Source organism: Tachyglossus aculeatus, chromosome 18 (assembly GCF_015852505.1).
Source record: "Tachyglossus aculeatus isolate mTacAcu1 chromosome 18, mTacAcu1.pri, whole genome shotgun sequence".
Classification (NCBI taxonomy): Eukaryota; Metazoa; Chordata; class Mammalia; order Monotremata; family Tachyglossidae; genus Tachyglossus; species Tachyglossus aculeatus.
In genome coordinates this window covers 3,608,793-3,626,718 of record NC_052083.1, presented here as the reverse complement: position 1 = coordinate 3,626,718, position 17,926 = coordinate 3,608,793, and the positions used below count along the sequence as shown (strand labels likewise).

The 17,926-nt window shown below is 46.5% G+C and overlaps 1 protein-coding gene across 1 annotated transcript in view; it reads left to right on the top strand.

Annotated features, from left to right (window-relative positions):
• WASHC5 (WASH complex subunit 5) overlaps positions 1-17,926 on the top strand; it is a 64,242-nt gene that overhangs the window by 40,100 nt on the left and 6,216 nt on the right. Inside the window, exons 18-24 of the mRNA XM_038760349.1 lie at positions 4,836-4,937; positions 10,150-10,329; positions 11,881-12,005; positions 14,899-15,061; positions 15,388-15,490; positions 15,589-15,668; positions 17,467-17,570. Of these exons, the coding sequence (XP_038616277.1) occupies positions 4,836-4,937; positions 10,150-10,329; positions 11,881-12,005; positions 14,899-15,061; positions 15,388-15,490; positions 15,589-15,668; positions 17,467-17,570 (857 nt within the window). The remainder of the gene's footprint in view (positions 1-4,835; positions 4,938-10,149; positions 10,330-11,880; positions 12,006-14,898; positions 15,062-15,387; positions 15,491-15,588; positions 15,669-17,466; positions 17,571-17,926) is intronic.

Sequence of the window (17,926 nt, the reverse complement as noted above, 5' to 3'; positions counted from 1 at the left end):
ACCCGGGGGCTCTCCCATTTTACCCCCTAAGTCCTGATCAGCGAGGTCCCATCTTCCCCCGACCTGCCCCAACCTCCCCGGGGTGGGGAAAGTGGTTTACGTTGCCACCTTGTACTTCCCAAGCGCTTAGTACAGTGCCCTGCACACAGTAAGCGCTCAATAAATACGATTGATGGATTGATGAAGTCCAGCTACAGTCAGGCACTTTCATGAGTCGTATTTATTGAGCGCTTACTTTGTGCAGAGCACTGTGCTGAGCGCTTGGGAAGTACAAATTGGCAACATACAGAGACAGTCCCTACCCAACAGTGGGCTCACAGTCTAAAAGGGGGGAGACAGAGAACAAAACCAAACATACTAACAGAATAAAATAAATAGAATAGATAAGTACAAGTAAAATAAATAAATTTCATCGTCATTCCTGCTTAATGAGCGCTTACTGTGTGCAGAGCACTGTACTGAGTGCTTGGGAGAATACAAAATAATAATAAATAGGCACATCCCCTGCCCACTCCCTCGTATACACAGCTTCACCTCAGTTGCGGAAGTTTCTCTAACCAGTCCAGTCAGTTGTATTTATTGAGTGCTTAATGTGTGCAGAGCACTAAGCGCTTGGGAGAGCAGAAAAGCAGCGTGGCTCAGTGGAAAGAGCCCGGGCTTGGGAGTCAGAGGTCACGGGTTCCAATCCCGCTCCTCCAACTGTCAGCTGTGTGACTTTGGGCAAGTCACTTCGCTTCTCTGTGCCTCAGTTACCTCAGCTGTAACACGGGGATTAAAACCGCGAGCCCCCCCGTGGGACGACCTGATTACCTCGTAAACCTCCCCAGCGCTTAGAACAGTGCTTTGCACATAGTAAGCGCTTAACAAATACCATCATCATTATTATTATTATTGTATTTATTGAGTGCTTAATGTGTGCAGGGCACTAAGCGCTTGGGAGGGCAGAGAAGCCGCGTGGCTCAGTGGGAAGAGCCCGGGCTTGGGGGTCAGAGGTCACGGGTTCCCTGCCACTTGTCTGCTGTGTGACCTTGGGCAAGTCACTTCACTTCTCTGGGCCTCAGTGGCGTCATCTGTAAAATGAGGATGAAAACCGTGAGCCCCCCGTGGGACAACCTGGTTACCTTGTATCTACCCCAGCGCTTAGCACATAGTAAGTGCTTAACAAATACCCTTATTATTATTGTTATGTATTACCAGCTCCATTACCTTGTATCTACCCCAGCGCTTAGCACATAGTAAGTGCTTAACAAATACCCTTATTATTATTATTTATTACCAACTCCATTACCTTGTATCTACCCCAGCGCTTAGCACATAGTAAGTGCTTAACAAATACCCTTACTATTATTATTTATTACCAACTCCATTACCTTGTATCTACCCCAGCGCTTAGCACATAGTAAGTGCTTAACAAATACCCTTACTATTATTATTTATTACCAACTCCATTACCTTGTATCTACCCCAGCGCTTAGCACATAGTAAGTGCTTAACAAATACCCTTACTATTATTATTTATTACCAACTCCATTACCTTGTATCTACCCCAGCGCTTAGCACATAGTAAGTGCTTAACAAATACCCTTACTATTATTATTTATTACCAACTCCATTACCTTGTATCTACCCCAGCGCTTAGCACATAGTAAGTGCTTAACAAATACCCTTGTTATTGTTGTTATTTATTACCAGCTCCATTACCTTGTATCTACCCCAGCGCTTAGCACATAGTGAGTGCTTAACAAATACCCTTATTATTGTTGTTACCAGCTCCATTACCTTGTATCTACCCCAGCGCTTAGCACATAGTAAGTGCTTAACAAATACCCTTATTATTATTGTTATGTATTACCAGCTCCATTACCTTGTATCTACCCCAGCGCTTAGCACATAGTAAGTGCTTAACAAATACCCTTATTATTATTATATATTACCAACTCCATTACCTTGTATCTACCCCAGCGCTTAGCACATAGTAAGTGCTTAACAAATACCCTTACTATTATTATTTATTACCAACTCCATTACCTTGTCTCTACCCCAGCGCTTAGCACATAGTAAGCGCTTAACAAATACCCTTGTTATTATTGTGATTTATTACCAGCTCCATTACCTTGTATCTACCCCAGCGCTTAGCACATAGTAAGTGCTTAACAAATACCCTTACTATTATTATTTATTACCAACTCCATTACCTTGTATCTACCCCAGCGCTTAGCACATAGTAAGTGCTTAACAAATGCCCTTATTATTGTTGTTATTACCAGCTCCATTACCTTGTATCTACCCCAGCGCTTAGCACATAGTAAGTGCTTAACAAAGACCCTTATTATTATTGTTATTTATTACCAGCTCCATTACCTTGTATCTACCCCAGCGCTTAGCACATAGTAAGTGCTTAACAAAGACCCTTATTATTATTGTTATTTATTACCAGCTCCATTACCTTGTATCTACCCCAGCGCTTAGCACATAGTAAGTGCTTAACAAATACCCTTATTATTATTGTGATTTATTACCAGCTCCATTACCTTGTATCTACCCCAGCGCTTAGCACATAGTAAGTGCTTAACAAAGGCCCTTATTATTATTGTTATTTATTACCAGCTCCATTACCTTGTATCTACCCCAGCGCTTAGCACATAGTAAGTGCTTAACAAATGCCCTTATTATTATTGTTATTTATTACCAGCTCCATTACCTTGTATCTACCCCAGCGCTTAGCACATAGTAAGTGCTTAACAAATACCCTTACTATTATTATTTATTACCAACTCCATTACCTTGTATCTACCCCAGCGCTTAGCACATAGTAAGTGCTTAACAAATACCCTTGTTATTGTTGTTATTCATTACCACCTCCATTACCTTGTATCTACCCCAGCGCTTAGCACATAGTAAGTGCTTAACAAATACCCTTATTATTGTTGTTATTACCAGCTCCATTACCTTGTATCTACCCCAGCGCTTAGCACATAGTAAGTGCTTAACAAATACCCTTACTATTATTATTTATTACCAACTCCATTACCTTGTATCTACCCCAGTGCTTAGCACATAGTAAGTGCTTAACAAATACCCTTGTTATTGTTGTTATTTATTACCACCTCCATTACCTTGTATCTACCCCAGCACTTAGCACATAGTAAGTGCTTAACAAATACCCTTATTATTGTTGTTATTACCAGCTCCATTACCTTGTATCTACCCCAGCGCTTAGCACATAGTAAGTGCTTAACAAATACCCTTATTATTATTGTGATTTATTAGCAGCTCCATTACCTTGTCTCTACCCCAGCGCTTAGCACATAGTAAGCGCTTAACAAATACCCTTGTTATTATTGTGATTTATTACCAGCTCCATTACCTTGTATCTACCCCAGCGCTTAGCACATAGTAAGTGCTTAACAAATGCCCTTATTATTATTGTTATTTATTACCAGCTCCATTACCTTGTATCTACCCCAGCGCTTAGCACATAGTAAGTGCTTAACAAATACCCTTACTATTATTATTTATTACCAACTCCATTACCTTGTATCTACCCCAGCGCTTAGCACATAGTAAGTGCTTAACAAATACCCTTGTTATTGTTGTTATTTATTACCACCTCCATTACCTTGTATCTACCCCAGCGCTTAGCACATAGTAAGTGCTTAACAAATACCCTTATTATTGTTGTTATTACCAGCTCCATTACCTTGTATCTACCCCAGCGCTTAGCACATAGTAAGTGCTTAACAAATACCCTTACTATTATTATTTATTACCAACTCCATTACCTTGTATCTACCCCAGTGCTTAGCACATAGTAAGTGCTTAACAAATACCCTTGTTATTGTTGTTATTTATTACCACCTCCATTACCTTGTATCTACCCCAGCGCTTAGCACATAGTAAGTGCTTAACAAATGCCCTTATTATTGTTGTTATTACCAGCTCCATTACCTTGTATCTACCCCAGCGCTTAGCACATAGTAAGTGCTTAACAAAGACCCTTATTATTATTGTTATTTATTACCAGCTCCATTCTTGTATCTACCCCAGCGCTTAGCACATAGTAAGTGCTTAACAAAGACCCTTATTATTATTGTTACGTATTACCAGCTCCATTACCTTGTATCTACCCCAGTGCTTAGCACATAGTAAGTGCTTAACAAATACCCTTATTATTGTTGTTATTACCAGCTCCATTACCTTGTATCTACCCCAGCGCTTAGCACATAGTAAGTGCTTAACAAAGACCCTTATTATTATTGTTATTTATTACCAGCTCCATTACCTTGTATCTACCCCAGCGCTTAGCACATAGTAAGTGCTTAACAAAGACCCTTATTATTATTGTTATTTATTACCAGCTCCATTACCTTGTATCTACCCCAGCGCTTAGCACATAGTAAGTGCTTAACAAAGACCCTTATTATTATTGTTATTTATTACCAGCTCCATTACCTTGTATCTACCCCAGCGCTTAGCACATAGTAAGTGCTTAACAAAGACCCTTATTATTATTGTGATTTATTACCATCCGATGGAGTTGGTAATAAGAGCCGGGCCCTTCCTTTCCAGAGGTGATTCTGCTGCCTCCTTTCCGTCGCCATCAGCAGCCCTTGCCGACATTTCCGAGCGAAGTCGCGCGTAACAATCTGTCGTTTTCGGTCTCCTCGGACAAATTGGGAGCCCCCTCGCTCTAGGTCGGTCCGGTCGTGTTTCCTGCCCATAGCCCCCCGCTCTTGGTTGGTCGGGTCATGTTTTCTGCCCGCAGCCTTACCGAAAAAGAAACGCGGGCTTTGGTTTCTTGATGTCTGAATGTCCCTCTTGTCCCTCGGGCCCAGGTGGACCCAAAGCAGCTGCTGGAGGATGGCATCAGGAAGGAGCTGGTTAAACGGGTGGCCCTGGCCCTCCACCGAGGGCTCATCTTTAATCCCCGTGCCAAGGTACCGAGCAGCGAGCCGTCGGGGAAAATCCACCCGGCGGGCCGTCCGCGGGGTTTACGGAGCGCCTGCCGTGCTGTGGGGAGGACAGCAGGAGCCAAAGCTCCAGCCCCTGCCCTCAAGGGCTTACGGCCTCCTGTGTCTTCGTGATGGTAAACTCCCTGAGGGCAGCCGCCGTGACCCTGACTTTTGAGGAGGAGCAGCGCGGCTCAGTGGAAAGAGCCCGGGCTTGGGAGTCCGAGGTCGTGGGTTCGAATCCCGGCTCCGCCGATTGTCAGCTGGGTGACTTGGGGCAAGGCACTTCACTTCTCTGGGCCTCAGTGACCTCATCTGGAAAACGGGGATTCATTCAGTCATTCAGTCGTATTTATTGAGCGCTTACTGTGTGCACTGGACTAAGCGCTTGGGAAGTACAAGTTGGATTAAGACTGTGAGCCCCCCATGGGACAATCTGATCACCTTGTAACCTCCCCAGCGCTTAGAACAGTGCCTGCACATAATAAGCGCTTAATAAATGCCCTCATTATTATTATTATTCTCTGGGCCTCAGTTACCTCATCTGGAAAATGGGGATTAAGACTGTGAGCCTCCCATGGGACAACCTAATCACCTCGTAACCTCCCCAGCGCTTAGAACAGTAAGCGCTTAATAAATGCCGTCATTATTATTATTATTTTTATTATTCTGAGCAGCCGTGTGGCCTAGTGGAAAGAACCCGGGCCTGTGAGACGCATTCTAATCCCAGCTCTGCCGCTCATCTACTGGGTGACCTCAGGCGGGTCTCTTAAGTTTGTGCCTCAGTTGCCTCACCTGTAAAATGAAAAACGTCAAAGAGTCAGAGAAGCAGCGTGGCTCACTGGAAAGAGCACAGGCTTGGGAGTCAGAGGTCGTGGGTTCAAATCCCGGCACCGCCGATTGTCAGCTGGGTGACTTGGGGCAAGGCACTTCACTTCTCTGGGCCTCAGTGACCTCATCTGGAAAACGGGGATTCATTCATTCACTCATTCAGTCGTACTTATTGAGCGCTTTCTGTGTGCAGAGCACTGGACTAAGTGCTTGGGAAGTACAAGTTGGATTAAGACTGTGAGCCCCCCATGGGACAATCTGATCACCTTGTAACCTCCCCAGCGCTTAGAACAGTGCTTGCACATAATAAGCGTTTAATAAATGCCCTCATTATTATTATTATTATTATTCTCTGGGCCTCAGTTACCTCATCTGGAAAATGGGGATTAAGACTGTGAGCCCCCCATGGGACAACCTAATCATCTTGTAACCTCCCCAGCGCTTAGAACAGTAAGTGCTTAATAAATGCCGTCATTATTATTATTATTATTATTATTATTATTATTATTATTATTATTTTGAGCAGCCGTGTGGCCTAGTGGGAAGAACCCGGGCCTGTGAGACGGGTTCTAATCCCAGCTCTGCCGCTCATCTACTGGGTGACCTCAGGCGGGTCTCTTAAGTTTGTGCCTCAGTTGCCTCACCTGTAAAATGAAAAACGTCAAAGAGTCAGAGAAGCAGCGTGGCTCAGTGGAAAGAGCACAGGCTTGGGAGTCAGAGGTCGTGGGTTCAAATCCCGGCTCTGCCGATTGTCAGCTGGGTGACTTTGGGCAAGTCACTTCACTTCTCTGGGCCTCAGTGACCTCATCTGGAAAAAGGGGATTCATTCATTCACTCATTCAATCGTACTTATTGAGCGCTTTCTGTGTGCAGAGCACTGGACTAAGCGCTTGGGAAGTACAAGTTGGATTAAGACTGTGAGCCTCCCATGGGACAATCTGATCACCTTGTAACCTCCCCAGCGCTTAGAACAGTGCCTGCCCATAGTAAGCGCTTAATAAATGCCATCATTATTATTATTATTATTATTATTATTCTCTGGGCCTCAGTTACCTCATCTGGAAAATGGGGATTAAGACTGTGAGCCCCCCGTGGGACAACCTAATCACCTTGTAACCTCCCCAGCGCTTTGAACAGTAAGCGTTTAATAAATGCCATCATTATTATTATTATTATTATTTTGAGCAGCTGTATGGCCTAGTGGGAAGAACCTGGGCCTGTGAGACGGGTTCTAATCCCAGCTCTGCCGCTCATCTACTGGGTGACCTCAGGCGGGTCTCTTAAGTTTGTGCTTCAGTTGCCTCACCTGTAAAATGAAAAACGTCAAAGAGTCAGAAAAGCAGCGTGGCTCAGTGGGAAGAGCACAGGCTTGGAAGTCCGAGGTCGTGGGTTCAAATCCCGGCTCCGCCGATTGTCAGCTGGGAGACTTGGGGCAAGGCACTTCATTTCTCTGGGCCTCAGTGACCTCATCTGGAAAACGGGGATTCATTCATTCACTCATTCAATCGTACTTATTGAGCGCTTTCTGTGTGCAGAGCACTGGACTAAGCGCTTGGGAAGTACAAGTTGGATTAAGACTGTGAGCCCCCCATGGGACAATCTGATCACCTTGTAACCTCCCCAGCACTTAGAACAGTGCTTGCACATAATAAGCGTTTAATAAATGCCCTCATTATTATTATTATTATTATTCTCTGGGCCTCAGTTACCTCATCTGGAAAATGGGGATTAAGACTGTGAGCCCCCCATGGGACAACCTAATCATCTTGTAACCTCCCCAGCGCTTAGAACAGTAAGTGCTTAATAAATGCCGTCATTATTATTATTATTATTATTATTATTATTTTGAGCAGCCGTGTGGCCTAGTGGGAAGAACCCGGGCCTGTGAGACGGGTTCTAATCCCAGCTCTGCCGCTCATCTACTGGGTGACCTCAGGCGGGTCTCTTAAGTTTGTGCCTCAGTTGCCTCACCTGTAAAATGAAAAACGTCAAAGAGTCAGAGAAGCAGCGTGGCTCAGTGGAAAGAGCACAGGCTTGGGAGTCAGAGGTCATGGGTTCTAATCCCGGCTCCGCCACTTATCAGCTGTGTGACTTTGGGCAAGTCGCTTCACCTTCTGGGCCTCAGTTACTTCGTCTGCTAAACGGGGATGAAGACTGTGAGCCTCACGTGGGGCAACCTGATCACCTTGTATCTACCCCAGCTCTCGGAACGGCGCTTGGCACATAGTAAGCGCTTAACAAATACTATCATTAGCATTATTATGAAGATTCAAAAACTGTTCTCCCTCCCTCTTAGACTGTGAGCCTCGTATGGAACAGGGATTGGGTCCAACGTAATTCTTTTGCAACTCCCTCAACACTCAGGACAGTGCTTGACACTTAGAAAGCGCTTAACCGACATTATTATTCTTGTCATTGCTATCATAATTATTATTGTGGTGCCCTCCCACGCATTCAGTACAGTGCTCTGCGTTTGCTAAATACCCTAACTGATTGGGAAGGTACCACCTCTTCCTCTGCTGACAAATCCTTGGGTTGTTTCTTTCTATTTATTTTCTTTTGTTAGTATGTCTGGTTTGGTTCTCCGTCTCCCCCTTCTAGACTGTGAGCCCGCTGTTGGGTAGGGACTCTATGTGTTGCCGACTTGGACTGCCCGAGCGCTTAGTACAGTGCTCTCTGCACACAGTAAGCGCTCAATCAATACGATTGATCGATTTCTTGATTCTGTTTCGGTTTAGATAGTTCCAGTTCCACGTTTTAGGATGCAATTTTTGGGAAGCGGTCCCACCTCCTCATCTGCTGGGCTGCAAGTTAAGGATTTCCAGGGCCCCTCCTGCATCTGAAAGCCCTCCTGCCCTCTAGGACTGTGGAGAGTTCAGCAAAGAGTTATCCCCACTGAGCCTGAGCGGAAAAGCTGCTACCCACCCTCTCGGGATAGAGTCGGTTGTATTTATCGAGCACTTACTATGTACAGAGCGCCGTTTTAAGTGCTTGGGAGAGTGCAATATAACGATAAACAGGCCCATTCCCTTTCCACGACAAGCGGTCTCGACGGAGACGCTCCCGAAGGTGATAAGTGGGAAACCTGACGTTTCACGGTTAATCTGGAGCGTTTGGGACGACCCGCTTTTCAGATGATTTGGGGTCTCCCACTGTTGGGAAAGTTCCACAAAATCACCAGCCCACCCAAAGTGCCACTAGCCCACCATCTCCCACAGAAGTTCTCTGATGTCAAAGACGATAAAATTAGTGAAACCATCGTTCTCTTGGGCTTGCCCCGTATAAATTCACGCACCCGGGCAATCAGTAAGTAGGTATTTTCTGTATTATCTTAATGACTTCTGTGGGCCTCAGTACCTCATCTGGAAAATGGTTTTTACTTGGACATATTTATTCTACTTATTTTATTTTGTTACTGTGTCTTGTTTTGTCCTGGTCTAGACTGTGAGCCCACTGTTGGGTAGGGACCGTCTCTAGATGTTGCCAACTTGGACTTCCCAGGCGCTCAGTACAGTGCTCTGCACCCAGTAAGCGCTCAAGAAATACGATTGAATGAATAATCATAATACCGATAACTGTGGTATTCGTTAAGCACTTACTATGTGCCAAGCACTACTGAACTCAGGGCTGGGCAGAAACATAGAGTATATATGTATATATGTTTGTACGTATTTATTACTCTATTTCTTTATTTTACTTGTACCTATCTATTCTATTTATTTTATTTTGTTAGTAGGGTTGGTTTTGTTCTCTCTCCCCCTTCTAGACTGTGAGCCCAGTGTTGGGTAGGGACTGTCTCTATATGTTGTCAGCTTGTACTTCCCAAGCGCTTAGTACAGTGCTCTGCACACAGTAAGCGCTCAATAAATCATCAATCATATTTATTGAGCGCTTACTATGTGCAGAGCACTGTACTAAGCGCTTGGGAAGTACAAATTGGCAACATATAGAGACAGTCCCTACCCACCAGTGGGCTCACAGTCTAAAAATAATAAAATAAAATAATAAATATGATTGATTGATTGATTAGTCGGGTCCCAGTTGGAGCTCACAGCCTCAATAAGAGAGAGCAGGCGTTCAATTCCCATTTCACACAGTTGGATAACTGAGGCCCAGAGCAGTTAAAGGACTTGTCCAAGGTCGCACAGAAGGCAAGTGGCAGAGGCAGGATTAGAACCCAGGTCCTCTGACTGGTAGAGCCGTGCTCTTTCCCCTGAGCTGCTTCTCGTCAAAAAAAGCTTTCCGTTTCCGCACGGGGTAAGTGATTTCCGTCACCTCTCGACGCGTTTGGCCTGGTTGACCGTGAACGCGTAGAAAGAGCTACGGCCTTTTCCTGCGCGATCGACTTGGTTTCTCCCCTTCGGTTTAGCCGAGCGAACTGATGCCCAAGCTGAGAGACATGGGAGCCACCATGGATGGGTTCCATCGCTCTTTTGAGTACATCCAAGATTACGTCAGCATTTACGGGCTGAAGATTTGGCAGGAAGAAGTATCTCGCATTATCAACTACAACGTGGAGCAGGAGTGCAATAATTTCCTCCGAACCAAGGTACGCGGCCGGTCGCCGGGAAATCCCCCGGGTCCGCTTGGGGGACGGCGGCGGTTCGAGGTCGGGCGGCCCGGGCCGGAGACAGCTGTCGGGTGACTTTGGGCCGGTCGCGTCACTTCTCTGGGCCTCAGTTACCTCATCTGGAAAACGGGAGCCCCCCCCGTGGGACAACCTGATCACCTTGTAACCTCCCCAGTGCATAGCAAGCGCTTAATAAATGCCGTAATAGTCATAGAAGCTGATCGGGCTCTTGAAGAGGGTTGTTTACCCGTGAAGTTTGTTGTGGCCCTGAAAATGTCGTTTATACAACTCAGGTTCTAGGCCGGTAGCGGGTTCAGTCATTGAAAACGCCCGTGCAGCATCACCACCAGAGAGATAGGGAGGTTGAGGGAGGAAGGGTGTCGGAAAGAGCTCGGGTCAAGAGATGTGGGGTCTAAGCTAGCCTCTTGCCAGTGGCCTGCTGCTCAACCTGGGAAAAACCACTTAACCCGCGTGGGCCTCGGTTTCCTCATCTGTAAACTGGGGATAATAATCTGGGACATATCCAACCTTAAAAGCGCTTACTCCATGCCAAGCAGCACTGAGCTAAATGCCAGAGTAGGTACAAGATCATCAGGTAATAATAATAATAATTCATTCATTCATTCATTCAGTCGTATTTATTGAGCGCTTACTGTGTGCAGAGCACTGTACTAAGCGCTTGGGAATAATGGCATTTGTTAAGTGCTTACTATGTGCAAAGCACTGTTCTAAGCGCCAGGGAGGATCCAAGGTGATCAGCGTGCCTCGGTGGCAAGAACCTGGGCTTGGGAGTCCGAGGTCGTGGGTTCTAATTCCGGCTTCGCCACATGTCTGCCGTGTGACTTTGGGCAAATCACTTAACTTCTCTGAGCCTCAGTTCCCTCATCTGTAAAACGGGGATTAAGACTGCGGGCCCCACGTGGGACAACCTGATCACCTTGAAAGCATTGAAGACTATGCTTTGCATATAGTAAGCGCCTAACAGATGCCATCGTTGTTATTGTTATTATCAGGCTGTCCCACGTGGGGCTCACAGTCTTCATCCCCATGTTACAGATGAGGTAACTGAGGCACAGAGGAGTGAAGGGACTTGCCCAAAGTCACCCAGCTGGCAATTGGCGGAGCTGGGATTTGAACCCATGACCTCGGACTCCCAAGCCCGGGCTCTTTCCGTTGAGCCACTCCGCTTCTCTCAAACACCTTCCCCATCCCGCATGGGGCTTCCCGCCTGAGAGGGAGGTAGAACGGGAATCCTACCCCGGTCGAACCCGAGGGTTGATTTTCCCTCCGTCACCATTGAAGCTAATCATAGTTCAGAGAGGGAAGGGCAGGGATGGAATTTTATCTTGGGGTTTACCGGGATGTCACCCACCCAGACCCTCCTCCTCTCCTTGAAGCTGCCATTGGAAAAGAGCATCCGTTTAGGTCGCTGTCCGAGCGGAGCGCTGCTCTTCCCATGGCTTTCCTCGTAACGGGATATGTTCAGAAAGCCAAACTGCTTCATCCACGGTACGGTCTTTCGTTTCTTAGATTCAAGACTGGCAGAGTATGTACCAGTCCACCCACATTCCCATTCCCAAGTTCACTCCCGTGGATGAGTCGGTCACCTTCATCGGGCGCCTGTGCCGAGAGATCCTGCGGATCACCGACCCTAAGTAAGAGCACCCGAGCCGGCGGAGTCTCGTTTCCTTGTTACGGGCAGGGAACGCGTCAGCCAATTCCATCATATCCTCCTCTCCCAGGCGCTTACCGGAGTGCTCAGTACACAGTAAGCGCCCGGTAAGTACCATTAACCGATCGACTAAAGGAGGTCAGCGGTCCATCCCAGAAGGCCGGTGGTTGCCGATCACCCAACAAGGTGATGATGGCGGAGCCGCCAGATGGAAAACTGGAGGAGATGATGGGCAGTTGATGTTAAGAAATATCTGGCTGCTGAAAAGAGATTTCAGATGAAGTATTTTGCTTGAAATCCCTGGGAGCTTCAGACATCTCTGTATTTCAGCCTCTGTGAGGATCTGATTGCGATATTCATTACCTGCGTGAACCAACAACATCTACCCAAATGGGCGCCATGGAGGGTAGGGAATCCCTGCCCTCCAGGAGCATGTATTATAGTAGAGAGAGGCAGGAAAGATTTGGAATCGGACGGATTTCTACGGAGCTGTTGGAGTAGTTAGAATGGCCGGAATCCAGTGGTGTTGAAACCCTTAACGCTTACCTGCAAACAGAAAACAAATAATAATAATAAATGATGGTATTTGTTAAGCGCTTACTATGTGCTAAGTACTGGGGGGATACAAGGTGATCAGGTTGTCCCACGTAGAGTTCACAGGCTTAATCCCCATTTTACAGATGAGGGAACGGAGGCCCAGAGAAGTGAAGTGACTTGCCCAAAGTCACACAGCTGACGATTGGCGGAGCCGGGATTTGAACCCATGACCTCCGGCTCCAAAGCCCGGGCTCGTTCCACCGAGCCAGGCTGCAAAGATACGATCGTGTTCGTTGTGATTGTTGAGGCGCCGCAGGCACGTGGGTTAATAGGAAATATTCCACCCTCATCGCCTGGTTCACCCCCAGCAGTTCTGCATCTTCCTGACCATGGAGGGGATGTTCAGTAATGATAATAATAATAATATTAATAATAATAATGTGTGGTATTTGTTAACGGCTGACTATGTGCTAAGCACTAGGTAGGTGATTCACAATCATCAGGTCGGACACATTCAGCTCGGGCCTCGGCCCCTCGTGACTCGCGTGGAGGCCGCAGAGAAGGGTCTCTGCCGTAAAATGTTGCCAGAAATTAACAAGGTGGTTTAATTCTGACCATAATGCCACTTCTTGGGAAATGAGCTTGATGATAAGGCCAGACTCTGCTCATTATTTTTCTTAGTAATAGCCAATATGTCATCAGAAATCTCCTTTAATTGGAATCATCATCATCATCATCAATCATATTTATTGATTGGAATATGTGCTAAGAGTCAAAACTCAGAGGTAAAACTGTCATTACAGGTGGAGATATAACTGGGGTAATTTAGCGGGCACCCACGAACTACTATGCACTGTTTAAAGTGGTTAGGAAATATAAAACCAGAAAGTGACAGATTCCCTGTCCATGAGGGCTTATACTCAGCGCTTAGAACAGTGCTTTTGCACATAGTAAGCACTTTATAAATGCCATCATTATTATTATTATGCTCTGTAGGGAGATGCGTATATGTATATATGTTTGTACATATTACTCAATTTATTTATCTTGTACATATCCTATTCTATTTTGTTGGTATGTTTTGTTGTCTGTCTCCTCCTTCTAGACTGTGAGCCCGCTGTCGGGCAGGGACCGTCTCTAGATGTTGCCAACTTGGACTTCCCAAGCGCTTAGTACAGCGCTCTGCACCTAGGAAGCGCTCAATAAATACGATTGAATGAATGAATGAATGAATGAAAGGGTCCAGAAACTGAATCCAGAAGGAACCGTCTCCAGTTCCTCCTCTCTCTCGGCCTGCAGCTGAGGCAACCTTTGGCCAACTCAGACGTGCGTGAGGGCCACGTTCCAGGTTCTTCCCTGGTAAAAGTGTCCGTACACGCCTCAGCCCGTTTCCGCTTTCGTCGGGAGACGGAGCGTTTCTAGGGATGAGAGCGCTGATTCTTCCCTCTTCCCCCTGACTTGGGGCAGGGAGGAGAGGAGGGGAGCTCCTTTCGATTCTTCCATTCTGAGGTCGCCCCTCCAGTCTGTAAACTTGTAGTAATAATAATAATAATGGCATTTATTAAGCACTTACTATGTGCAAAGCACTGTTCTAAGCGCTGGGGAGGTTACAAGGAGATCAGGTTGTCCCACGGGGGGGCTCACAATCTTAATCCCCATTTTACAGCTGAGGGAACTGAGGCACAGAGAAGTGAAGCGACTTGCCCAAAGTCACCCACCTGACAATTGAAGAGAAGTAGCGTGGTTCAGTGGAAAGAGCCCGGGCTTTGGAGTCAGAGGTCATGGGTTCAAATCCCGGCTCCGCCACGCGTCGGCTGGGTGACTTTGGGCAAGTCACTTCACTTCTCTGGGCCTCAGTTACCTCATCTGTAAAATGGGGGTTAAGACTGTGAGCCCCACATGGGACATCCTGATCACCCTGTAAATTCCCCAGCGCTTAGAACAGTGCTCTGCACATAGTAAGCACTTTTAGACTGTGAGCTTTTAGACTGTGAGCCCAATGTTGGGTAGGGACTGTCTGTATATGTTGCCAATTTGTACTTCCCAAGCGCTTAGTACAGTGCTCTGCACATAGTAAGCGCTCAATAAATATGATTGATTGATTGAATAAATGCCATTAAAAAAAAAAAATTGGCGGATCTGGGATTCAAACCCGTGACCCCGACTCCAAAGCCCGGGCTCTTTCCACCGCGTCCGTCATACCCTACTCGCCCAAGCGCTTAGTACAGTGCTGTGCCCACGGCAAGCGCTCAATAAACACGATCGATTGATGAATTGGCCGAGGTTCCCGGGCCCTCTCAGAGCCGGCTTGCCGTCGTGTGGATTTATTTCCCCATTAGATCAACGTGTTACATTGACCAGCTGAACACGTGGTACGACCTGAAGATGCACCAGGAGGTCTCCAGTAGCCGCCTCTTCTCGGAAATCCAAACCACCTTAGGCACCTTCGGCCTGAATGGGCTGGACAGGCTGCTGTGTTTCATGATTGTCAAAGAGTTGCAGGTGAGGCCCGGTTCCCCCGCCTCCTCCGTTCCCTTTCGACACGCGGAAACCTCGCTGTGCGGTCGAAACTACCAAGTTCTCCATGTGGTTCCCGCCAATCCCGGCGCAGACATACCCGAACGCAAGTAGGTATCGGGAGAGTCTCGGGAATAAAACTGGCACTGGAAGAGACCGGATGGCCCCGTACTTCGGATCCCAAAAGCTCTCCGGGTTTGGATTCGTCAGCTTCTGGCCGAGGCGGGGGGAAAGGATCTCGCTTCCGTAAGAAGAGAAAGGCCTTTCTAAATTTCCGTTTGTTTTTTTTAATCCTGACTTATCTTTCTCAGAATTTCCTCAGCATGTTTCAGAAAACTGTCCTGAGGGACAGAACCGTGCAGGACACCCTAAAAGCCCTCATGAATGCAGTCAGTCCGCTGAAGGGCATTGTAGGTGAGTACGTCGTCGTCGCTGCGTTCGAGCCGGAGAAATGCCCGCGTCTCCCCGCCCCGCCCGAAACGTGCTCACGTCTTTGTCATTCCGCCTCTCAGCAAATTCGAGCAAAATTTACTCCTCGGCCATTACCAAAACTCAGAAGATCTGGGGAGCGTACCTTGAGGCTATCATGAAGGTAGGCCTTTTTTTAAAAAGAATTTTCGGTACAATTTAAAAAAAAATAAAATAAAAGCCGGTGGTGGTGATTATTACTACAGATGTGGATTAAGCCTTACAGTGTGCAGGATATTAAGTCCTAAACAATTACATGAACATCGGTTATCTTCTGGGGCTCCCAGTCTAAAAGGGAGGCAGATACAGGCAACCGTTCCAGTCGACCAAGACGACGGGCCGAAATTCGGAAGTTCCCAATCGCCCCAGGAAAAGAAGGCCGTAAAACTGAAACTGGAGGAAGCAGTCCTCTGATACCTCACCCCTCCAGGCATAAAGTCATTAGAGTGGAAGCTCCCAAAGGGCAGGGAGGGTGTTTGGGCTTCTGCTGTACTTCCCAAACGCTCAGCATGGCATCCCAATCAATCAATCAATCAATCAATCGTATTTATTGAGCGCTTACTATGTGCAGAGCACTGTACTAAGCGCTTGGGAAGTACAAATTGGCAACACATAGAGACAGTCCCTACCCAACAGTGGGCTCACAGTCTAAAAGGGGGAGACAGAGAACAGAACCAAACATACCAACAAAATAAAATAAATAGGATAGAAATGTACAAGTAAAATAAATAAATAAATAAATAAACAGAGTAATAAATAAATCACATGGAGGAGGCACTCAATAAATGCCATTATTACCACCAGAAAGTCCACAGGAAGGAGCTGCCACAGCCTGACTGATATTCTAAAGTTGTTAAGTGGTTTCTGCCTGCCCTTTGTCTGGGGTGGCCTAAGGGCCTGACTTTTTTTTTTTTTTTGATGGCATTTATTAAGCGCTTACTATGTGCAAAGCACTGTTCTAAGCGCTGGGTTGTGTGTTGTGTTCTAATCCATAACACTTATTGAAGCAGCTTGGCTCAGTGGAAAGAGCCCGGGCTTTGGAGTCAGGGGTTCAAATCCCAATTCCGCCAATTGTCAGCTGGGTGACTTTGGCCAAGTCACTTCTCTGTGCCTCATCTGTAAAATGGGGATGAAGACTGTGAGCCCCCCGTGGGGCAACCTGATCACCTTGTAACCGCCCCAGAGCTTAGAACAGTGCTGTGCACATAGTAAGCGCTTAATAAATGCCATTATTATTATTGTTACTTTGGAGTCAGAGGTTATGGGTTCAAATCCCAGCTCCTGCAATTGTCAGCTGTGTGACTTTGGGCAAGTCACTTCACTTCTCTGGGCCGCAGTTACCTTCATCTGTAAAATGGGGATTAGGACTGTGAACCCCAAGTGGGACAACCTGATCACCTTGTATCCTCCCCAGCGCTTAGAACAGTGCTTTGCACATAGTAAGCGCTTAACAAATGCCATCATTATTATTATTATTACTGTATACGTGTGTGTATATGTTTTCATTTGGACTCTTTTGCATTTTCAATTTTGTATTCAACTCCATTTTGTATTCACATCCCTCCCTCTCCTAATTCGTAAGCAGGCTCTTCAGTTTGCCAAGCACTTTTTTGAGTCACGAAGCGCTTCTTTAATCAATCAATCAATCAATCGTATTTATTGAGCGCTTACTATGTGCAGAGCACTGTACTAAGCGCTTGGGAAGTACAAATTGGCATCACATAGAGACAGTCCCTACCCAACAGTGGGCTCACAGTCTAAAAGGGGGAGATAGAGAACAGGACCAAACATACCAACAAAACAGAACCAAACATACCACCCTATCGCTTCTGTACCGTTCCGGCTTCGTTTCGACTCCCTGCGCTCTTTTAGACCTCATCCTGCTTTCGCCCGACCTTTGCCTTCCTCTCGCCTACGTGCAGGTTGGACAGATGCAGATTTTGAGGCAGCAGATCGCCAACGAGTTGAACTATTCCTGCAGGTTTGACTCCAAATACCTGGCAGCAGCCCTGGAGAATCTCAATAAGTAAGAACCAGTAAGCCTGAACCGTCCGAGAGGCCCCAGATTTCCCTCTGTGAAAGAGCAGGCCGGATTTCACATGCCCACCGAACAGGGCCGGAGATCCCCGAGATCTGTGGGTTGTTTCCTTGGAGATGGGGGCCCAAAGCAACTGTTGTTGTCATTTCTAGCAGAAATTTTAGCAATTAGCTAAATTTAATTAGCAATTTCTAGAAATTTCTAGCATTTTAGCAGAAAGCTAAGCGCTTAGTACAGTGCTCTGCACATAGTAAGCGCTCAATAAATATGATTGACGATTTCTCAACTCTCACGCTCGAGTTCTGGTCCGGCCCGATTTATTTGGTTCCGACTGTGACAGCTTT